The 20,325-nt window shown below is 35.1% G+C and overlaps 1 protein-coding gene across 1 annotated transcript in view; it reads left to right on the top strand.

The window, feature by feature from the left end:
• Positions 1-20,325, top strand: part of eIF3i (eukaryotic translation initiation factor 3 subunit i) — a 40,788-nt gene that overhangs the window by 8,585 nt on the left and 11,878 nt on the right. Inside the window, exons 2-3 of the mRNA XM_081733622.1 lie at positions 10,433-10,679; positions 17,871-18,023. Coding sequence (XP_081589748.1) covers positions 10,433-10,679; positions 17,871-18,023 — 400 coding nt within the window. The remainder of the gene's footprint in view (positions 1-10,432; positions 10,680-17,870; positions 18,024-20,325) is intronic.

Genomic DNA, 20,325 nt, shown 5'->3' with positions numbered 1-20,325 from the left:
GCAGGTAAAAAGCAGCATCAATCGGCAAGAAGAACTGCAAGTTGTAGTCTTAGTCTGTTCCCGATGCTCCGGACTCGATCGCCTAGCACGCTCGTCTATACCTTGACTCATACGTCTATCATTCAGTGCAGGCACATATCCAGCTTTTCTTTTCGGAAGGGACCCGACACGAATCCTCGTAAGCACGTAATTCTAATGTTTCAAAAATATCAATAATAATAATAATAATAATAATAATAATAATAATAATAATGCAATAGTTCTGTATTTCTCTTAAACGTTTCTTACTTGTCATTTATGAACCGGTCAAACTTAATTCTAACTCACACGAAATCAAAAAATATTTTCTAGAGACATGTAAGGAAAACTGTCTGCTACGTATATCACATAACAAAAATAGCAAATGGCAATGAGTGTATCGTTCTAATACAGTAATGTTATAAACAGACCGGAAACGAAATTGTAATCCCATTTAAAAGTGTTCTTTAATTCCACCTGGTATCAATGGCATTACGGTATATTCTTACAACTAACACTTCCCAAGTGTAACACTCCGATTTTGATAAAATTTGACAGGCAGATACTACACATAAAATAAACGAATACATGTTTTTTATTTTCTGCGGAAAAACTGTTTTACGGGGGCAAAAGCACTCACCCAAAATTTTGAAAGTTGACGCCCGAAAGACAAAAACAAGTGGACCAAAGTGTACGAAATTGTGCACAGATATGGCAGACGTAAAATGAAGGAATACGTGTTTTGTATTTTCCTGGAAAAAAAGGTTAGGTGGGACGCAGACCCCTCCAAACCTTTGATCATGAAATATCAAAAGTGCTAGTAACAATATGTCTGATGTGTGTAAAGGACGAAGAATTCCGATGACACTTTGTGTATGGACAATACGCAAAAACTAAACGAATGCCTGTTTTAGGGGACAAAATCCCCCATCCAAAATGATGAAAGTTGACGCCCGAAAGGCAAGAAGAAGTGAACCGAAATGAATGAAATTGTACACAGATATTGTAGAGGAAAAATGAGGGAATATGGGTTCCGTATTTTCCTTAAAAAAAAAAACACGTTTCGGTGGGACACAGACCCCTCCAAAACTTTGATCGTGAAATATCAAAAGTGCTAATAACAGTATGTCAGAAGTGCTTAAAGGACATGAAGAATTGGAACGACACATTGTGTAGGGACAATACGCCAAAAAAAAAAAAAAAAAAAGGTTTATTTTCTGCGAAAAATTTGTTTTAGGGGGCAGAATTCCCCACCCAAAATTTTGAAATCGTGCACAGATATTCTAGACGTAAATTGAGGTAATTGTGTTTCGTATTTTCCTGAAAAAAAAAAAAAAAAAAAAAGCGATTGAGTGGGGCACGGACCTTCTAAGCTGTTGATTAGGAAATATCAAAAGTGCAAATAAGTATGTATACGTCAGAAGTTCCTAAAGAATATGGAGAATTGCAACGAAACTTCGTATAGGGACAATTTGCAAAACAATAAATGAAATGCATTTTAATTTGTATGAAAAAACAGTGTTGGGGCCTAGAGCCCCTCCAAAAAAAAGTTAATATTACCGTAAAAGTGCAGGAAGGAGTGGACCGAAGCAAATGAAATTGTGTGTAGATATTGTATAGACTGTATGTAAAATAAGGACTTTCGTATTTTAAAGATGTCCCTATCAATTTTGGCACATCAAAAGCAAACAGGAAATTAATCGGCACGTGTTTTTGTTTATGCGGAAAAACATTGTAAGGGTTAAAGTTGCCTCGTGAAATACTACAAAATACGCTATACTGTTTGTGCTTGATGTTGATCTGCCAAATTTGAAGAAATCTGATGGAGACACTTGTGAAACACGAGAGGCTTTATTTTTCATATCCAATATCTACAGACAATTTCATTCGCTTCGGTCCAATCCTTCCGACACTCAACGCCTCGGTCCACTCAAAAGCTTTTTTTATCTTTTCAGGAAAATACGAAGCACGTATTTCCTCATCTTACCTCTACAACATTTGTGAACAATTTCATTCAGTTCGGTACATTTTTTCTTGCCTTTCTTGCGTCAAAATTCAAAATTCATGCGGGGGACCTTTTGTCCTCTAAAACCGTTTTTTCGCAGGAAATAAAAAAGCCGAATTTGTTTATTTTTTGCTTATTGTCCTAACAGAAAGTTTTGTTCCAATTCTTCATGTAAATTTAGGCACTTCTGACATACTGTTATTAGCACTTTTGATATTTCATGATCAAAGGTTTGGAGGGATCTGTGCCCCACCTAACCGTTTTTTCCAGGAAAATACAAAACACGTATTCTCTAATTTTATGTCCGCAATATCTGTTCACAATTTCGTTCACTTTGGTCCACTTGTTTTTGCCTTTCGAGCGTCAACTTTCAAATTTTGGGTGAGGGCTTTTGGCCCCTAAAACCGTTTTTCAGCAAAAAAAAATAAAAAAGCACTTATTTGTTTATTTTATGTATAGTATCTAACTGCCAAATTTTATCAAAATCGGAGTGTTACACTTGGGAAGTGTTACTTGTTAGAATTATAACAACAACGCATTGTCCACAGTTTGGACACTGACTCAAAGTAATCTGACATAAATAAAAAAAAAAAAAAAAAAAAAAAACTCAAAAGGGAAAAAGTAGGTTTATTAAAAAGTGCTTGAGGTTTGGTAAGGGACAGCTTCCAGGACCTCACGCTGGATACGTCACTGAGTCAATGCATTATATTTGTTTCTTGCAAAGATGATAATTAGATGCGTAATGTGTAAAATTATATCATAGTTTGACATTTTATAGGTCTTTCCTTAACACATCCATATTATCCGGCGTTCTGCCTGCCTGTTTTATGTCGGATAAGCGAAACTCTACTGTATTTTCAGATAACATATACACAGGAGCTAGAGGTCTGCACGGGCCGGAATTTTTAGAACGGACCCGGCCCGTCCCCTTTAATTTATAATCTATAGGCATTAGCGGATTAAGGGCGGAGCCAATGGAGCCCAGGGCCCCCAGCTCAGGGGGCCCTTTAAAATCCCTCTGTTTAATACTTACGCTCGCGGTATCGCTAGATTTAACTCTTTGCATCAGCAGCATTTACCTGTTAATAATGAATGCAATTATTTAATTGTTAATAATGAATTTAACTAAACTAATTATTGTAAACTTGAAGCACATTCAAATATTACAGCATAGTTCTCGGTAGTTCCATAAGTAATTTCAGAGACCACGGTGTTTCAGTAGTAGAGCGTTCACCTTTGGTGCATGGAGTCCTTGGTTCGATCTATGCTCGCGCCAAGTGAACCTTGTGCTGGACAAACACTGTGTGTGTGGGTTTTCTCGAGGTTCTCCCGTTTTATCCCACTTTTTTCATTCCACCATTTCATTCATTTCTTATCATCACTGTCTCCTTTAGCCTATCCGGCATAATCGCGGGACGTAAAACTTAAAAATTTCATTTCAAATCATTTCAATCAAAAAACAGTTGCAGGAAGTATGTAATTTCGAATAAAACAAACTACTATATACAATTCTGAGTATATTATTCTTTTATGAAATTCTCGCGAACCTTATTTCTAAATTGAAGGGTAAGAAGACTAAATTCTTTCTCTTATTATTATAGATCCATTTCAATTGAAGCAGTTGGAATAGTTGGAAAAAAATAAAAAAAAAAACATACCCTATATTCCAGTGTGCCACAATCGGTATAACGCGCCACACTGGTGTGTCCAGCAAAGTGAACAGTGTGACGCAAACTTTTTCCTATTATTTGCAAGAATATTTGTCGAGTTCCTGTTATTTATTATTATTATTATTATTATTATTATTATTATTATTATTATTATTATTATTATTATTATTATTAACGATTTTTCCATGGATCAGCTGTCTGTATACGGTTAAGCAACCACAAGTATCACATTGAAGGAATGAGTGTAATTATTTACTTTAATAGTAATACAAAAGTCAATTTGCTTGTATATTCTACCGGTAATAACTGCATCCGTCTAGAAAGCTAGGACTAACAACAAAGGGATACCAAGTTGTGACCACACACCGCCCCAAATCGTGGGTGCCACAAGTTCTCTTCTACGCCTTAGAACAATAAGGGCTGTAGCGTTCAGGGAGAGAGAGAAACAACTTAATTCCATTGCAGTTATATGCTTATTAAATGTTAACTTATATTTATAAATTATGTAAGTGATCGTATCGTTTTCTGTTTATTATTATTATTATTATTATTAATAATAATAATAATAATAATAATAATTCTTATTATTATACATTTCTTAATACGTTGATTGCCATGTGTATGGAATTCCATACACACGGCTGTCCTGTACAGTAGAGCGTGATTATTTTCCATACGCAAACAATGTAGATATTCCAAGTTTGTTGTGTTCGTTCTATAGGTGTGTATGTATAATAATTAGATACATATGGCGTAGAAATCAAAATTTAATGTCCATGCCACGTATATGAAAAACCATACACAAAGACATTTACGAATAAAGACATTGAGTTTGAGTTTAACGTCTCGTTCAGCAACGAAGCTACATGATACGTCGGCCTACTGATTAACGTGGACTCCGAACCACGTGAGCTCTCGCCGGGAATCGAAGCCGGGTCTTCCACGCCAAAGGCGCGTACGCTAACCACTAAGGAGCTTATGAACAGAGACATTTATGAGCTAAAACAAAGGCGAAAACAAAGATGTGTGATGTGATTTTGAGTTTATCGTCCCTTTCAGCAGCGAGGCTATATGAGACGTGGACCTACTGATTAACGTGAAATGCGAACCACATGAGCTCCCGCCGGACGAAAACAAAGACCTTTGGAATTGACAATTGTTTGGACATTCCAGTCGAACCTACCTAATATTAACAACGTTTCTACGATAATTTCGTAACATTGTATTATTTCTTTTGTTAATTAGCTTGGTTAGGCTTATTTAAACACTTTCTTCTTTGCACCGACGTGTCACATCTCTTGGATGAAGATACACTAGCTCTCACTGGAAATCTAATCCAGAACCAATGCACTTGAACCATTTGATCACAACAAGGCACATTTAAAAAGAAGTTTCGATTTTGTTCGGAAAATTGTGATTAGGTGTAACATTTAAAAATATATTTAAGAAAGGGTACGGAGTAAACGCACTGTACTTTCTCGCTCGAATATTTTACACTGACTTATGTTAGGCTGCAACTGTTATTGATACATTTATTTGGGAAATTGCGAATAAAATAATGTTTTGGAAAACTTTGCTAGAAGAAATTTCAGGCCCAAAAGTAAAGTACCCATTGGTCATATTTCCGTTAGAAATAACTTGATCCATATATTAGAATTATAAAGGATATAATTGTATGTGAACTATAAGCAAAAGCGTCTGAGTAATTTCTGAGAAAATTATGCAAAAAGTCACCCCCAAGAATAAATTATCGATTGTGGATCTTTTCAGTATAAACGAGCTATGCTATATTGTTAGTGTTTTCATAAAACATTTATTTATGAAATACGAACACAATCGCCTGAGTCATTCTTGAGAAAATCGCAGGGTAAAACTTACTGTCAAAAGTAATATACCATTTCTAGATTTTCCGGATGAGGGAATTATACCATATAGCTAGGTTATTTATGTAATACGTATTTATAAAATATGAACAACAAACATCTCCTGAGTTGTTTTTAGGAAGGTCATCGGCAAAAGCTTACCCCCAAAGGTAAACTCTTCTATCTGTAATTTTGACAGTATATCGAGTAATTTTTAAGCAAATCGTCGGGAAAAATTTCACTTTCAAAGTAAACTATTTCTTTTGGATTTTTCTTTTCGGAACAAGCGAGTTATACCATATTGTAAGATTATTACAGAAAATATTTTTACTGAAATTAGAACAAATTTCAGTAAAAATAGAAATTTCAGTAATAACTGAGACAATTGTCCAAAAAAAAATCAACCCTTGAGAAAACCACTTCTTCTGTATGTTATCGGAATAAACTATTTATGCTCTATGTTAGTTTATTAATGAAATATTCCTTTACGAAATATGAACAAAATTGCCTGAGGCGTTAATGGGAAAACCATCGGGAGAAAGCTCACCCTAAGATTAAGCTACTCCTTCCAACGAGTTGACATATTGTTAGGTAATTAATGATACGTTTATTTATGAAATGTGGTTGAGAAAATTGTGCAAAAAGAACGCATACCATACAGTAAATTACACCATATATATTTTTTCAGAAAAATTATTCATATGTGGTGGAGATTTGTTAATAAAATATATATTTATCAAAAGTAAATAAAATAGTCACAGCTTTTTTTTATTTGAGAAAATTGAATTATTTTAAATTTTAATCCTTCAGTAAATTAACCTTGGTTTTAGGTGTCGAAGGACATAAAATTCGAAAGATATTATGTTACTAAAACGTTATGTCTAGAATTCGGTGCAGATACGTTGAACAGTATGGCCTCTATTTGAGTGCGTGTAAAAGCGTGACGAACCGAGAGACAAATAGATGGACAGACATCGAAAAATCATTTTTTTCGCTATGTAGGAGCCATGTAACTTGAATTTATTGAAATCTGGTATTCGGTTTTTATAACTATCACCACACATTCTTTTTTCGTCGCTCGAATGTGAAAACGAATAGGCCTACACCGACACGTAATGTGATAATTTGTAATCCCAAAAATTTAATTTGTTATATTTAATGTGTAATTACTCTTAAAAAAAAAAAAAAAAAAAAAAAAAAAAAAAAGCTTACGCATTTTACATCATTTTATTATCGGTTTTTCACGCTACTGTATAATTCGGTACGATTATAGTTAATATTCATGGCATCTTTTGGAAGCATTCGCGTTCCTCACAAAGAGAGCTGTAAAATTTAGTTTTGTTTAAAGAAAGCACTCTTTATTTTTTTTTTTCACACAGACTTGCATTTGTTGCACTTGTGGATATGAAACAAAAGGAGAGAGAGAGAGAGTCAATACTTTAAAAAGAAACACACACACAGAAACACTAGAACAGTTTTTTTCTTCATGACAACGAGCTATCGCTGTGACTGTGTTCCTCACGCTGTGTGTAAAGCTGCAGGTTGCTCTTGTTTTGTTTTTTCCTATCCTGACTCACAGACACTCGCAGTGAGTTGAAGCTGTGTAAAAACAGAGAGGGAACGGTTAAGCATACCATACCATAAACTAAAAACAATCGCTATTAGTAATAAATAGTAAGCTAATTCTGAATAAATACGTCATCAGAAAAACAAAAAGTTATTTCATTATTATATTATTTCGTTTCTTATTAACATAAAAATTATATACTTTCTACAATGTTTTGTAAAGAAAAAAAAAATGAACCGGACCGGATGGGATTCGATCTGGTGTCAAAACAGTATAAGAATTACTAGTCCGTCACTCTACCCACTTGCCCACGCAGATTTTCTTTTGTTGCCTATCTTTTTCTTAAGAAATAAATGCTCATGGCTATAGAGCATGTCACTTCCAAACTTAAGACAACAGTTTTTCTTTTTGTTTATATTTTCCGTATAACATCTTGCTTACAGAAGCTAATTTATATTTGGCAGACAATTTACAACCTAGATTTAAGCCAATAAATGCAATATTTTGCTCCAATTTCCAATTCCTTGATTCAGCTGTTCTCCTACTAATCTTGTTATTCCCTCTGCAATCGTGCTGTGCTACTCCAAAAATTCCCTCGAAAACATTATTGCCAGTATACACAAAACCGAACATAATTTTGTTTTTTGCTTATATTTTTATTATTTTATTATATTTTTTGGAAATATCTCCTTAGATGGATTGCTTTCTATTATCTCCACGTACTAATAACTGAATTTTACCAATAAACATATGGAAAATGGAATAATTGCGAAAAATTGTGAGTTACAGTATACGCGCAATATTTTTTGCGCATGGGAGTACGTTTAAAATGGTATCTTCCATTCATTCTTTGACAGTGTATGTTCTTTGAGCCAAGGTGTTGCTCAATGATACGCGAGTGACTGAATATAGATGGAAAACATTAGGAGGTATTCTTTTACCAGCAAAGAATGACCAAAGAACCCACTCCGTGAAATGTCATGCATTTAATATCCTGTAACTGTAAAAATGGCTGTGATGGTATTTGCGGTTGTTGAAAAGCGGGAACTGTGTGCTCCAATTTATGTAAGTTTCGAGAAATTGGATGTATGAATTCACAACCAAATGATGAAGACCAGGGAGATGAACGAGATAACAATGATAATCACATTGATTTTTTAATAAAATAAGTCTGAATGGACTAATTACAAAAATGTTTTTAAAGTGCATACTAACGTCTAATATAAACATGTAATACTGTCAATAAATAATTTTTGTGCTATATTTAAGAGATGTAAAACTAGTATCTGTCATAAAAGTTTACTCTATTGGGGAAAATGTACGACATTTTTAAAGTAAATTAATAGTTATGACAGTGAAAACGGTGGTAGAGTTTTGTTAACATACTAGGATTGACATTATTGGAAATTTTAAACATTTTATATGAAAATCATGCTGTGTCCCGAAATTTTGGGTTTTGCGCTTCTTTAACCACATTGGACTTGATTAGTATAAGTGTTACCTCGTTCGAATTTACGTTTCTTAAGATTTCCAATGATATATAACTCTTGGTCCTATGTAATAACGGAAGGTGACTAGAGCCGTGAAATTAAATGTCACCTTATGCACTTTTGTACAGAGAGGTCAGGAAGTAATACTAATTATAATTTTTTTTTCTCAGCTTGTATTGCACCGATTTGTGTCATTGTCGGCTATGTTTAAGATAAATATCAAGGACATCAGTTGGTGTTGTTTTGTTAATGTGCAAAAAGTGTCAGTGTTGCAAACTTTCCATGATTTTTGAAAATATACCTTTCTTTGATAAAAAAAAAGTTTTTTTTCTTCCTCTTCTTCTAGAAATTTAGGACAACGGACATATGTGCTATTTGTTTAAGATTGTCTGTCTTTCAAGCTTTCCAACCATATGTGATTCATGGCTTTGTGATAATTAGAACGGTGACTAGAGGAATAAATGTAAAGTGTAACGATTTCGATAAATTCCTTGTCGTCGTCTAAAGATGGGGGCCATTTTTCAAAATTGCGGGAAAAGCTACAGTGTGATTTTAGGGGACGTTTAGTATGTTATTTCTGACACATTCCCCTACTTCCATGTCAATTTTTAACTTGTTACTAATTTGTTCCTTTCTCAGCCCTATCTTTACTGAACTATAGAGTACATTACGTTCTGAGCGAATTTTTGCTCAAGGAATCTAGATCTTAATTAAGCAGTTTTATAATACTGTCGACATTTAAAGTAAGATTCCGGCTTCGATACTGCTATTGTGGTAACTCTAGCATTTAACCGATTTAATGTTATAAAAAGATGGTCTTTTGTTCGTTACTTAGTATATTATATGTTTATCAAAGAATGAAAAACTCACGAATAAAGTGCTATGTGAATTTCCTTCTCCATAGTATTAGAAACTTGGAAAATGTCGAATTGACCGTTTTCTCTTAATATATGATATTTCAGTTGTGTATATTCTTAGCAGATAAAATTGTATTTCAGTCCTTATTAATCTAAGTTTGTATGTTTTATGGTAATGGTTACTAGGGAATATTTGTGAAATATCCCCCCTTTTAATTTTACACTTAAGACTAAATATACTTCAGGTTAGGTTATTATTCTCTTTCTAGTTTAAACTGTTTTGAAAATTAATGTATTTCTGGAGAGTAAACATATTCTGTGCTTCTGCTGGTTTAGTATTTCATTACCTATTGTTTTAGTGTGTTCTGATTCACAGCTTTGACAGCTGTAGTTTGTTTACGTGATTCTTCATGTACTCAAATGACTTAAAATCGAAGTAATTGCCTTCCCCGCTAGTTCGGTGGGAGAGCACTACACATTAATTTGTATTATTCATCTGTCTCCTTTAGCCTAAAAGACATTAAGGTTAAGGTTATTCTAAAATTATGAAATACTGTAGTGTCATCAGAAAGAATTACAATTTTTCACTTGAGAGGGCATAGTTTTTAGTTTTTGTGAAACATAAAAATAGATTGCAGTAGTGTACCCAAGTTTAAAGATAGAACAAGATTTTTGAATTAGAAGTGTTTCTTCTTTTTTTCTTTTTTTTCATTGCAAAGGATGAGGCAGACGATATGGGGTGTCGCTCGTCTGCGACTTCGTAGAAATTTTCTTCCTCGATACTTCAGTCCGTCCAAGTAACCCAACATCGCTGACCACAGCTCAGTAGTATGCAGCTGATGCGTTTATTTTGAAAGGAGTGTTGGTTGTAGCTAATGTGCATAGAAGAATGTTGAATTAGCGAAAAATACATTTTTAAAATGAAAAAAAAAAAATAACAAAACTGTTGCTTTTTATTTTCAGAAACCTTTGATGCTTCACGGCCATGAGCGGTCTATTACGCAAATCAAATACAATCGAGAAGGAGACTTACTATTTTCTGCGTCAAAGGACAACATGCCGAATGTTTGGTATTCACTAAATGGAGAACGTTTAGGAACATTTGATGGTCATCAAGGAGCAACATGGTGCGTAGATGTCAACTGGGACACAACTCGTTTTATGTCCGGTGCAGCAGACAACACATTACGTCTTTGGGACTGTGAAACTGGTAAGGGTTAAGGCTCATCTACACCTCTTAATTCCCTTTTATGACTTTTCGTAACTAAGAATAAATGGAGCGTTTTCAGCCTATGAAGCCTATGAAGGGCTCTAGCGTACATCTGGCTTGGTGATTAATGGATACCATGGTCTTCTTTATCTTTTATATGTGTTTCGATTAAAATTTTCAATGCTTATTAATCAGAAAAAGCCAGAGATGAAAGAACGAAATCAGAAATGAGGTATGAGAATCTCAAAAGATCAAATTGAATGGAGAACTCTTCTTTTCCCACAGTCTCTTATCGTGGAGACCCGGGGTTACACGAAGATTTTACATAGCAAGATACGTTATTTATTTATTTATTTATTTATTTTACCTCATTGAGTAGATAATTAAAAAATCATTCTTGTAGGAAAGTTTTTCGTGTGGGGTACAGTTTATGAAATGTATTTACCACTACTGAACTGTAAATTTTATTTGACTGTGCAAGAATACTTCAGTGGCAGCCATTCCGCAGCTGGTGACCTACACGAAAAATTTTCTGTAAAAGTTATTGCAATAGTCCGTAGGTTTTGCAATGATCATATAAAATGTTACATACCGTAGTTTGAAAAAAAATTTGGTTGCCATGGTAGGGTGTCCCATGGGATAAGCATAGTGGTTCATTGGATGCATTCCTCATGTATTTCTACCTCACTACCTCACTTTCTGTCCCTCTTATCTCCAACCGTTTGTGATATGTAAGTATTGGATATTTTATTTGAAACAGGCTGTACAATAGAAGTGGATGTTATCATTAATTTAATACTGAAAGTTGTGTAAGCATAACTGGAATCTAACTCGGGCTTCGACATTAAATATTTAGTTATAAGCAAGCACATATATAGCCGAGAATGTCAACATTTCGGAAAGTACCACATTCAGTCATAAACGAAAGGGTGTTGCATGATGTAAACGGCTGTGCATAGCCTCAAGAGTGAAAATGTGTCTAGTGGAGAAGTTTACAGAATAGCCTAGTGATTATCTGAACGGTTTGATAAGTTGCGGATATATATATATCCGACTCCCACGTTGCTCGGCTTACGGCCTCGTATGGAGAAGTAGATTGAACCGAAAGTTCTAGAGATCCTTACGAGGATTCAGAAATATTTTTAAGTTTTCTTCTAGCATCAATGTTAAGGAAGCTACGGATCTTTTATATTTTTAAACGGCCACCTTTTGGTATCAAAATGGTGGATGTAACTGACAAACGAGTGAAGCCAAATTTTCTACCAAGCAAATGCACATGGCATGTATAATCTTGGTACGATCAAAATTGCGAGCGATAATCGTGTCAACAAGATACATTATACGCATATACCGGTATACGGTTTTATATACAGGGTGAACCATATACATTGATACGCCCTTGCAACTTTTTAACCAATAGATGCGCACCTTTGAAATTTCATGCCATCCAAATATCGACAGGGAATATTGTTTGATATACTCTGCAATACAACTAGATTAACAGTGTTGCTAACCCAGCATAAAGTTATATTTTTCAAATGACACTACGTGAGGTTATTACACATTTCAAATCTACATTTTAAATGAAAACTTATATTAGCATAATTGTTATTCATGTTGCAAACTAAGGATAATACAGTATCACAAACATCGAAAAGCAACCAAATTTTGGAGAGGTTTTACAACAGTAACAGGCCTCCAAAATTTGAATTTTTATGAAACAGTAGTGTCCTTAATTCGCTACACTGAATAATAAATGTGCCATTAAAGATTTTCATTTGAAATATATAATGTGACGTAGTGTATTTGAGAAAAATATAACTTTGTTGGGCTGATAACACTGTTAAACTGGTGATATCGCAGAATATGTCTAAACAATGCCTCCTATAGATATTTGCATGGACAAAATTTTTGCGCTTTTGTGTATTTAAAAATTACAAAGGGGTATCAAACTAAATGGTCCACCTCTTGCATATATATATATACAGGGTGGTAGGTAACTCCACCGACAAACTTTAGGAGGCGATTTCTTATACGAAATGAAAGGAAAAAGTTCTAATGAACATGGGCCGGAAATGCCTCCTTTCAGAGTTATGATCTATTGAAAATTCGAAAAACCATAAATCATTTTTCAAAACTCTCTAACTTAGAAACTATAGGACCTATCCCAAGCGGTTTAAGGAATTACACAAGAACTAGTATGTTCTCTATCTAATTATCCATGTTTTACCATCTTTCGTTATCGGTGAAAGGAAGTTGAAGTACAGGAATACTTCAAGTACCAATGGTGCGTTCGTTTCGCTGGTACCGGTGAATTCTGAAACATGGATATTTAGATAGAGCGTATACCAGTTCCTGTGTAATTCCTTAAACCGCTTGGGATAGGCACTATAGTTTCTAAGCTAGGATGTTTTGAAACGTGATACTTCGAATTTTCGGTAGTTCATAACTCTGAAAGGAGACGTTTTTCGACCCATGTTTATTAGAACTTTTTTCTTTCATTTCGTATAAGGAACAGCCTCCAAAAGTTTGTCGGTGGAGTTACCTACCACCCTGTATATATATATATATATATATATATATATATATATATATATATATATATATATATATATATATATATATATATATATAGTATTTATAAATGAACGGTGCGGTTTTAAAAATTAATAATAAATCTATCTATTACCTTACATGGGTAAGCCTACACCGGAAGCAATGGCAACTCTCCCAAATTTCTCATGCCGACCTGATGTTTGCTTGTCATGCTTACCCCATTTTCACAGAAATACGAGAGCTTCTTAATCGTCTCCTTCACCACCGCTGAATTGGACTTGCTGCAACACAAGACAACAACCAGCTTTCTTCCCTGGTCAACCTGTTCGCGGAATTTAACACCATGTGATAACTTTCTTTGGAGGTTTATTAAAGACAGTTTATGTGCCTTCAATGCCCGTGTCCCTTAAGGAAGTTTCTGATCAGATGACACATGCACTGCAGATCATCACATTGGACGATCTACACCGAGTATGGGAAGAAGTTTATTACCGTGTAGATGTGTGTCGTGTGACCAAGGGTACGCATGTTGAATGATTATGATTAATGCATCCGATGCTTGGACAGTGGTCACTGCCTGTGCTTTAAGGTTTATCCATATACGGTAATAAATAGATTCATTATTAATTTTAAAACCGCACAATTCATTTATAAACACGTTGTATATACTCTTAACTTCCCTTATATACCAACAACTTAACATTTCTGGCCTTTCGTCGTGGTTACCCGCAAAACTCGGAAACCTTTCAAAATTCAAGACCTGCAGCTGGTGGAAGTACCTAAATATTTTGAATTGTGGAAGTAGTTCCATTTAAAGTACATGGAGTCGAATAATAATAATAATAATAATAATAATAAAAACTATAGAACTCCCTAAAAACAGAACATTTTTATTTTTTCACAATTTTCTTCTTTGTTACTTTCAAACTCTGCGATCATGTCAAGCTTTGAGTTTCTGTTCCAATTTGAAGTACCTAAACTTCTAAATTTTCATTCAAGAGTAACCCCATTTAAATTACACGGGAAAAATTTTTCTTCTTTCCTTAGATCCACTCGAAACTAAAAATATTAACTTTTGGCAGTCTTTCTGTGAGTTGGTTCTGGGAAGTATAGTCAATCTAAATTTCGTCATTGTAGTTCTAGAAGAAGTGCTTAATAATTATGGGTTAATTATAATTAAGTGTCTCATTTCAGTAAGTGGGGAAAATAATTTATTTCCACATAAAACCCCACTGAAGTTGGACATTTTTGTTTGGTGATTTGCGTAGATAACGATATCAAAAAGTTACAAAAAAAAAAAAAAACCTAACCACTTGGCATAACGGTCTGAGCTGCTCCACGCCATCTGTTAGCGATTGGTTGAACTACGTTCAGCCTAGCGATGAACGCGAGCTCAGCGCATCGCGTCGCCCTATCGCTTACCGGCGTATCGGGAGCTTTATAGACCTAGTGACCGTCACGTCTTTTATTCAAGTGACTCCCCAGTTTGCCTCACAACGCTGGGTGGACGCCAAAAATTGGGGAAGCAGCCGGCCGGGAATCGAACCCGGGACCACGCGGATATGAGTTGATTTTGGGTTTAACGTCCCGTTCAGCAGCGAGGCGATATGAGACGTGGACCTACTGATTAACGTGGAATCCGAACCACATGAGCTCCCGCCGGGAATCGAACCCGGGTCCCCCGCGCCAAAGGCGCGTACGCTAACCGCTTAGCCACGGAGGAGCTCCACGCGGATATGAATCCAACGCTCTAACCACTAGACTAACCGTATCAAAAACCTACAAGCATACCAAATTTCAAGCTTTTATTCCAATTCCAATTACCTAACAATGAGATTTTATGTAACAAAAAACCCATTTATATAACAAGGAGAATTTATTATCCCTTCATTTTGCCTCCTAAAAGAGTAGAAAATATACTTTTGATAATTTTTCTATTGGTTTTTCTCCTAAAGCTATAAGCAAACCAAATTTCAGCTTTCCTCGTCAAGGGAAGTTCCCGTGATTTTATATCAGTGACTCAGTCAATTCATGTAGCTTTATGTATTGATTACTCCCCAATGAGTTGTTGATTTTAAGTTTAGTGTCCTGTTCAACAGCAAGGCTATATGAGACGTGGACCTACAGCTTAACGTGGGATCCGAACCACATGAGCTCCTGCCGGGAATCGAACCCAATGCCTACATAATTGGTACTGAGCTTTGAGCTCTTTTTTCTGAGTCCGATGTTAGTGTGGAAGGAAAATTCAAATTGTTCATCAAATGTAAGGGACTCAAAATATTACTTAAATTTTCAAGATTAGTTTAAGCTAATCTGAGAAGTCTAAAATTGGTATTGCAATTGGTCCATAGAACATTTAGCTTTAGTGTTCTTTATTTATGTACATATAATCTTAGTAAAACCAGTTATCTTTATATATATCTTAATATGTGGTTACTAACACTATGACCATAATACAATATTGTCCACCGGGTAACATCTTTATTTAAATAGGGGCTCGGTGGCTCAGTGGTAGAGCGTTCACCTCTGGAGCTTGGGGTTCCGGGTTCGAACCCAACCCCCGCCAAGTGAACTTTGTGGTGGACAAACACCGTGTGCGTGGGTTTTCTCGGGGTTCTTTCGTTTCCTCCCACTTTCTTCATTCCACCATTTCATTCATTACTCATTATCACCGTCTCCTTTAGCCTAATCGGCATAACCGTGGGACGTAAAACTCAAAGATTTCATTTCATTTTCTTTATTTAAATACTCCAAATACTAACACTCATAAAGTACACCGTCTGACAGTTAAGTAAGTCCGTAAATCAATATGTGCGTTCAAAAGAGTAATCTCTCCTCTACAATCGGACAACACCGCATTGTCGCACACGAAGCATGATGGGAAATATGACGCCATTACCAGCAGTCACTGAGAGGTCCTCGTCACTCTAGCAGCATGGAGCAAAGAATGAATATTAAATTCTGTGTTATATTGAGTAAAATGCCACAGAGACTGTGTATTTGATGTGGAGAGTGTATGGGGATGTGGGGATATGGAGAGACTTCGACTTCAGATGTGAAAAATGAAGAGAATGCCCATGTATTTCTATGACAGTAAGAGTATCATTAGTCATGAATTTATACCTGAAGGTCACACAGTGAATACCTAGTTTTATGTAAGTGTTTCGTGAAGAGAAATCGTCGTGTTTGCCCTGAATACTCAACTCTTAGTAATTTTTTCTTATCCAATGTACCTGCTCACTGGGCAATACTTGTTCAGGAATATTTGGCCTAAACAGAAATGTGTGTACTTCAGCACCCCTATTCTCCAGATATACCCCCTTGCGGCTATTTTCTGTTACCCTAAACTAAAGTTACCGTTAAACGGACGACTTTTTGACAGTGTTGAAGACATCCAAGCATTTGCGACAACGGCATTACGGAACATGTCACAAACTAAGTTGCAAAGGTGGTTCTACTATTTGCGTGATTATGCCACTCGTTGTATTGACGCAGGAGGGATGTACTTTGAATAATAAACAGGTATTATTACATTATCTTTGTTTGGTCACAAAATCAGTTTCACTACTTAATTGTTGGAGTGTGTATTATTCGTTATCAATAGCACTTAGGCGTACACCACTACTCGTTCTAACGTTAATTATTCTATAATAGTTTGTCTCCACGTAAGATATTAATAAAACTTAAAACACTCGAATAACGAAATACTGACTGGACCACCAAGACCATATAACATGTATAATCTTTTAACACTTAACTTGGGCTCTAGGGTAATTAGTATTTTTGTTTGTAATCCAAAAGGGCATATGAAAAACTAGAAATTAGAAACATCATACACAGCAGTTGTATAATTATGACTTTAATGTACAGATACTCACACACGTCGACTAATGTTCTTCCAGTATAAGATGTAACTGTGAATTCAGTTACCTTACCTTTACAATCATAGAAATGGGGAATCCAATAAGGTTTTACAATTTATTTAATTGAATAATTGGATGCATTTCAAATATTAATATCAAAGTTCATCACTCACCTAACAGTTGGACGATGTAGAATAAAGATGAAAAGTGAGTTTCCTTATGTTTTCACAATATGGAAAATATATGAGTTACTTAACATCTGATTGTTTTTGGCTCATCAGTTTATTTTTCACAGAGGTTTCGCAAATAGTGAGAACAGTCACATATACGCCGTTCAAGATTAAAGTAAAGTAGTTTTTGTGTACAGATGTATATATTCAGGTATATTTACTTCAAGCTAAGACAGCATAGGTTATAAAGCAATAAAACTCAAATGGTTTACAGTCTCATGATCATCATTTCTACAAAGATTTACCTACAAAAATTTTTCGGGCAACGTAAGTTAAAAATAATGATAAAAATAGTAAAAATAATGATCAAAAATTTATTAATGAAGCGTCTGCTATTGGATTGTTATTTGCATTCTGAGATGAGTGTTGAATTTTAGTTAGTAATATGATTTAGTTCTTTAATCTGAGGAGTCTGAGCTCCTTCAGATTTCAGATTTGACGACCTGGTAATAATAAAAACTAATTTGATTTTGCTGTCTTTTAGATCAGTATATATATATATAATGCATATACTATATACTGTCATCTTTCTTTGTTAACAGGCACCCAAATAGGACTACTCAATACCAATTCTGCTGTTCGAACGTGTGGCTTTAGTTACAGCGCCAACATGGCTGTTTATTCGACCGACAATGCGTTAGGTTTTAACTGTGAAATATTTCTAATAGATGTTAGAAATGCTGATGAATCCTTACGTAAGTACCCTATTTATTTATTTATTTTTGGTTAAGAATATGTATTGCATAGGGTAAGTTCTCTAGTTAGGGAAGCATATAAGTATTGAAGGAAGTTCACTAAATGTATATCTTACGAAAAGAAGCTAAAAAATAGGCTACAGTAGATAGATGGGCGTAGAAAATGCATATTTAGGAAATAGTATTTCTAAATTACTAAATTAAGACGGAATGGGTCAAAACTCAGTAGTGTGTCCGACTACCACTCCAGCGATCGTGTTCGATCCTTGGTGGGTGTAGGAGGTTTTCACCCAAGTAAGTCCCGGAGTTTCGCTTACTCTCAGAAAACTAGTACCGTGAACAGTCCTGGGGCCAAGCAAGCAAGCAAAAATAAGTAAATAAAAAATAAAATAAATCAATAAAATTAAGGCGATTACACCGCTAGAGAGGCCAGGCTCGTGTAGGGTTATTGCGCTAAGCGATATGTTTAGTTAAATTGAATATGCTTTTCCAAATATTACTATTTTGGCTAAAGGAAGTAGCATTTTTTGCCTTTCTGGAGCTAACCATTGCCTTTTATATAAATGTACGATTGTTACATCCTGTGGTTGTGGTTTGACTAATTCAATGTTTCCTTTCAGTTTTAATGGAGATAGATTAGAACGCTATGTTACTATTATACAATTAATGTAAGTGGTTAATTCAAAGTTTTAGTTTTCCAGATCTCTGACATTGATTTGTCTATGTATATTTAATTTTTAGTGTTACGGGGGTATGTGTATGTGTTAGGTTAAAAATTTTATCCTGACTGAACGGTTACTTCGTATCAGTCGAGTTATTAATATGCAACTGAAAATTCAATTGTAATTCCGTGTGATTAGTATACGTAAACTACTTGTATTGTTGTTGTCCACGAAGCAGATGGAATTAAAACGATAAAAATTGTAACAGGAGTGTATAAACACTATTTATAAAGTCTGGTTTGTAAGATCCGTAAGTTTTAAGATCTTTTTGCTTCATTTTGTTCTTCTTATTGCAACATTTGTCTCATCATAGTTCATATCAATTCAGACGGGGGGTTACCTTGATAGTCTTAGACATTCCATGAATGTATACGAGCCGAAATGCTCGTTCTTCGCACGGGGCTTATAGGAAGTATTTTAATCCCTTTTCCCTTTAGGATATTTATTCCAATGAAAGTGTAATGATAGAAATACTGAAGACAATCTATTTTTGGCATAAATAGTGAAATACCTTACCACCCAGAATATAACTTTAATGAAATTGATATGATTAAAAATCCTAACTTGAAGTGCGTACTTCTACAGTCATTTGAAACAGGTGAGACGTTTTCCCGACCCCGGAAGCAATTAATTCGGCACAAATGTTATTTTGACATTTTATTCTTCACCTCTCCTCTCCTCTCCCATCCTCTACCGAGGGATGAACTTGGAGTTAAACGACATTGGGAGCGTCACTATTCATTTCAGTGACTCCGAAAACTGTTATCAGTCGTTTTGCAATAATTTTTGTCACTCCTTCCAACTCCTGTCCTTGGGATGTCTCGTTTCTACAATCAAGCGTAGTTAAATTGCTCCAGTCGTTTCGAAGTTACGATGGAATATGCATTCATACACATACATCCAAATATATGTAGATGTGCGAGTACCGCCTAGCCCTTTCATGGCGAAATTTAGAGTTATGTGTCATCGCGATTGTAACTAATAACTTGATAAACCCAAGTTATGAATTCTCAACTAATCTCGATCATTTGAGAATTCTATTTTCACCCCTTCTCACCGCTCATGCCGTTGGGTCTGAATTTGGACTTTAACGCTATCAAGAGAGTAATTATTAATCTCAACGACAATAATATCTATCGTTTTCGATTATTTTTACATGTTAATCCCTTATCACCCTAGGGGTCCTAATGGGTGTTAAATGTAGACTTATATGAGTCGTTTTTAATTATTTGTTTTCATGTCATCATTCTTTTCGCTAGAGAAATTAATAAGGGTTGAACTTGAAATTTAAACGGCATCTGGAGTGTCACTCTTTATCTGTGCGTACCCGAAAACTATGGATTTGACACTAATATTGGTCTTTTTTTATATAATTTTTGTCTTCCCTCCCACTCCCGCTAAGAGTGCTAATGGAGTCTTGCCCTCTTTGGGCGCTGAACTTGGAGTTAAACGCCACCAGAACTGTCACCAATTAACTTGTGACGCTAAAAACTAATAAGTTGACCCTAATATAGGTCGTTTTCGATATTTTTACATTTCACCATCCTCCTCCCCTAGATATTAATGAGGGTTTAAACCGA

The sequence above is a fragment of the Thermobia domestica genome, chromosome 12 (genome assembly GCF_964235325.1).
Source record: "Thermobia domestica chromosome 12, izTheDome1.hap1.1, whole genome shotgun sequence".
In the NCBI taxonomy this organism is placed as follows: Eukaryota; Metazoa; Arthropoda; class Insecta; order Zygentoma; family Lepismatidae; genus Thermobia; species Thermobia domestica.
This window is presented reverse-complemented; position numbering and strand designations above follow the sequence as displayed.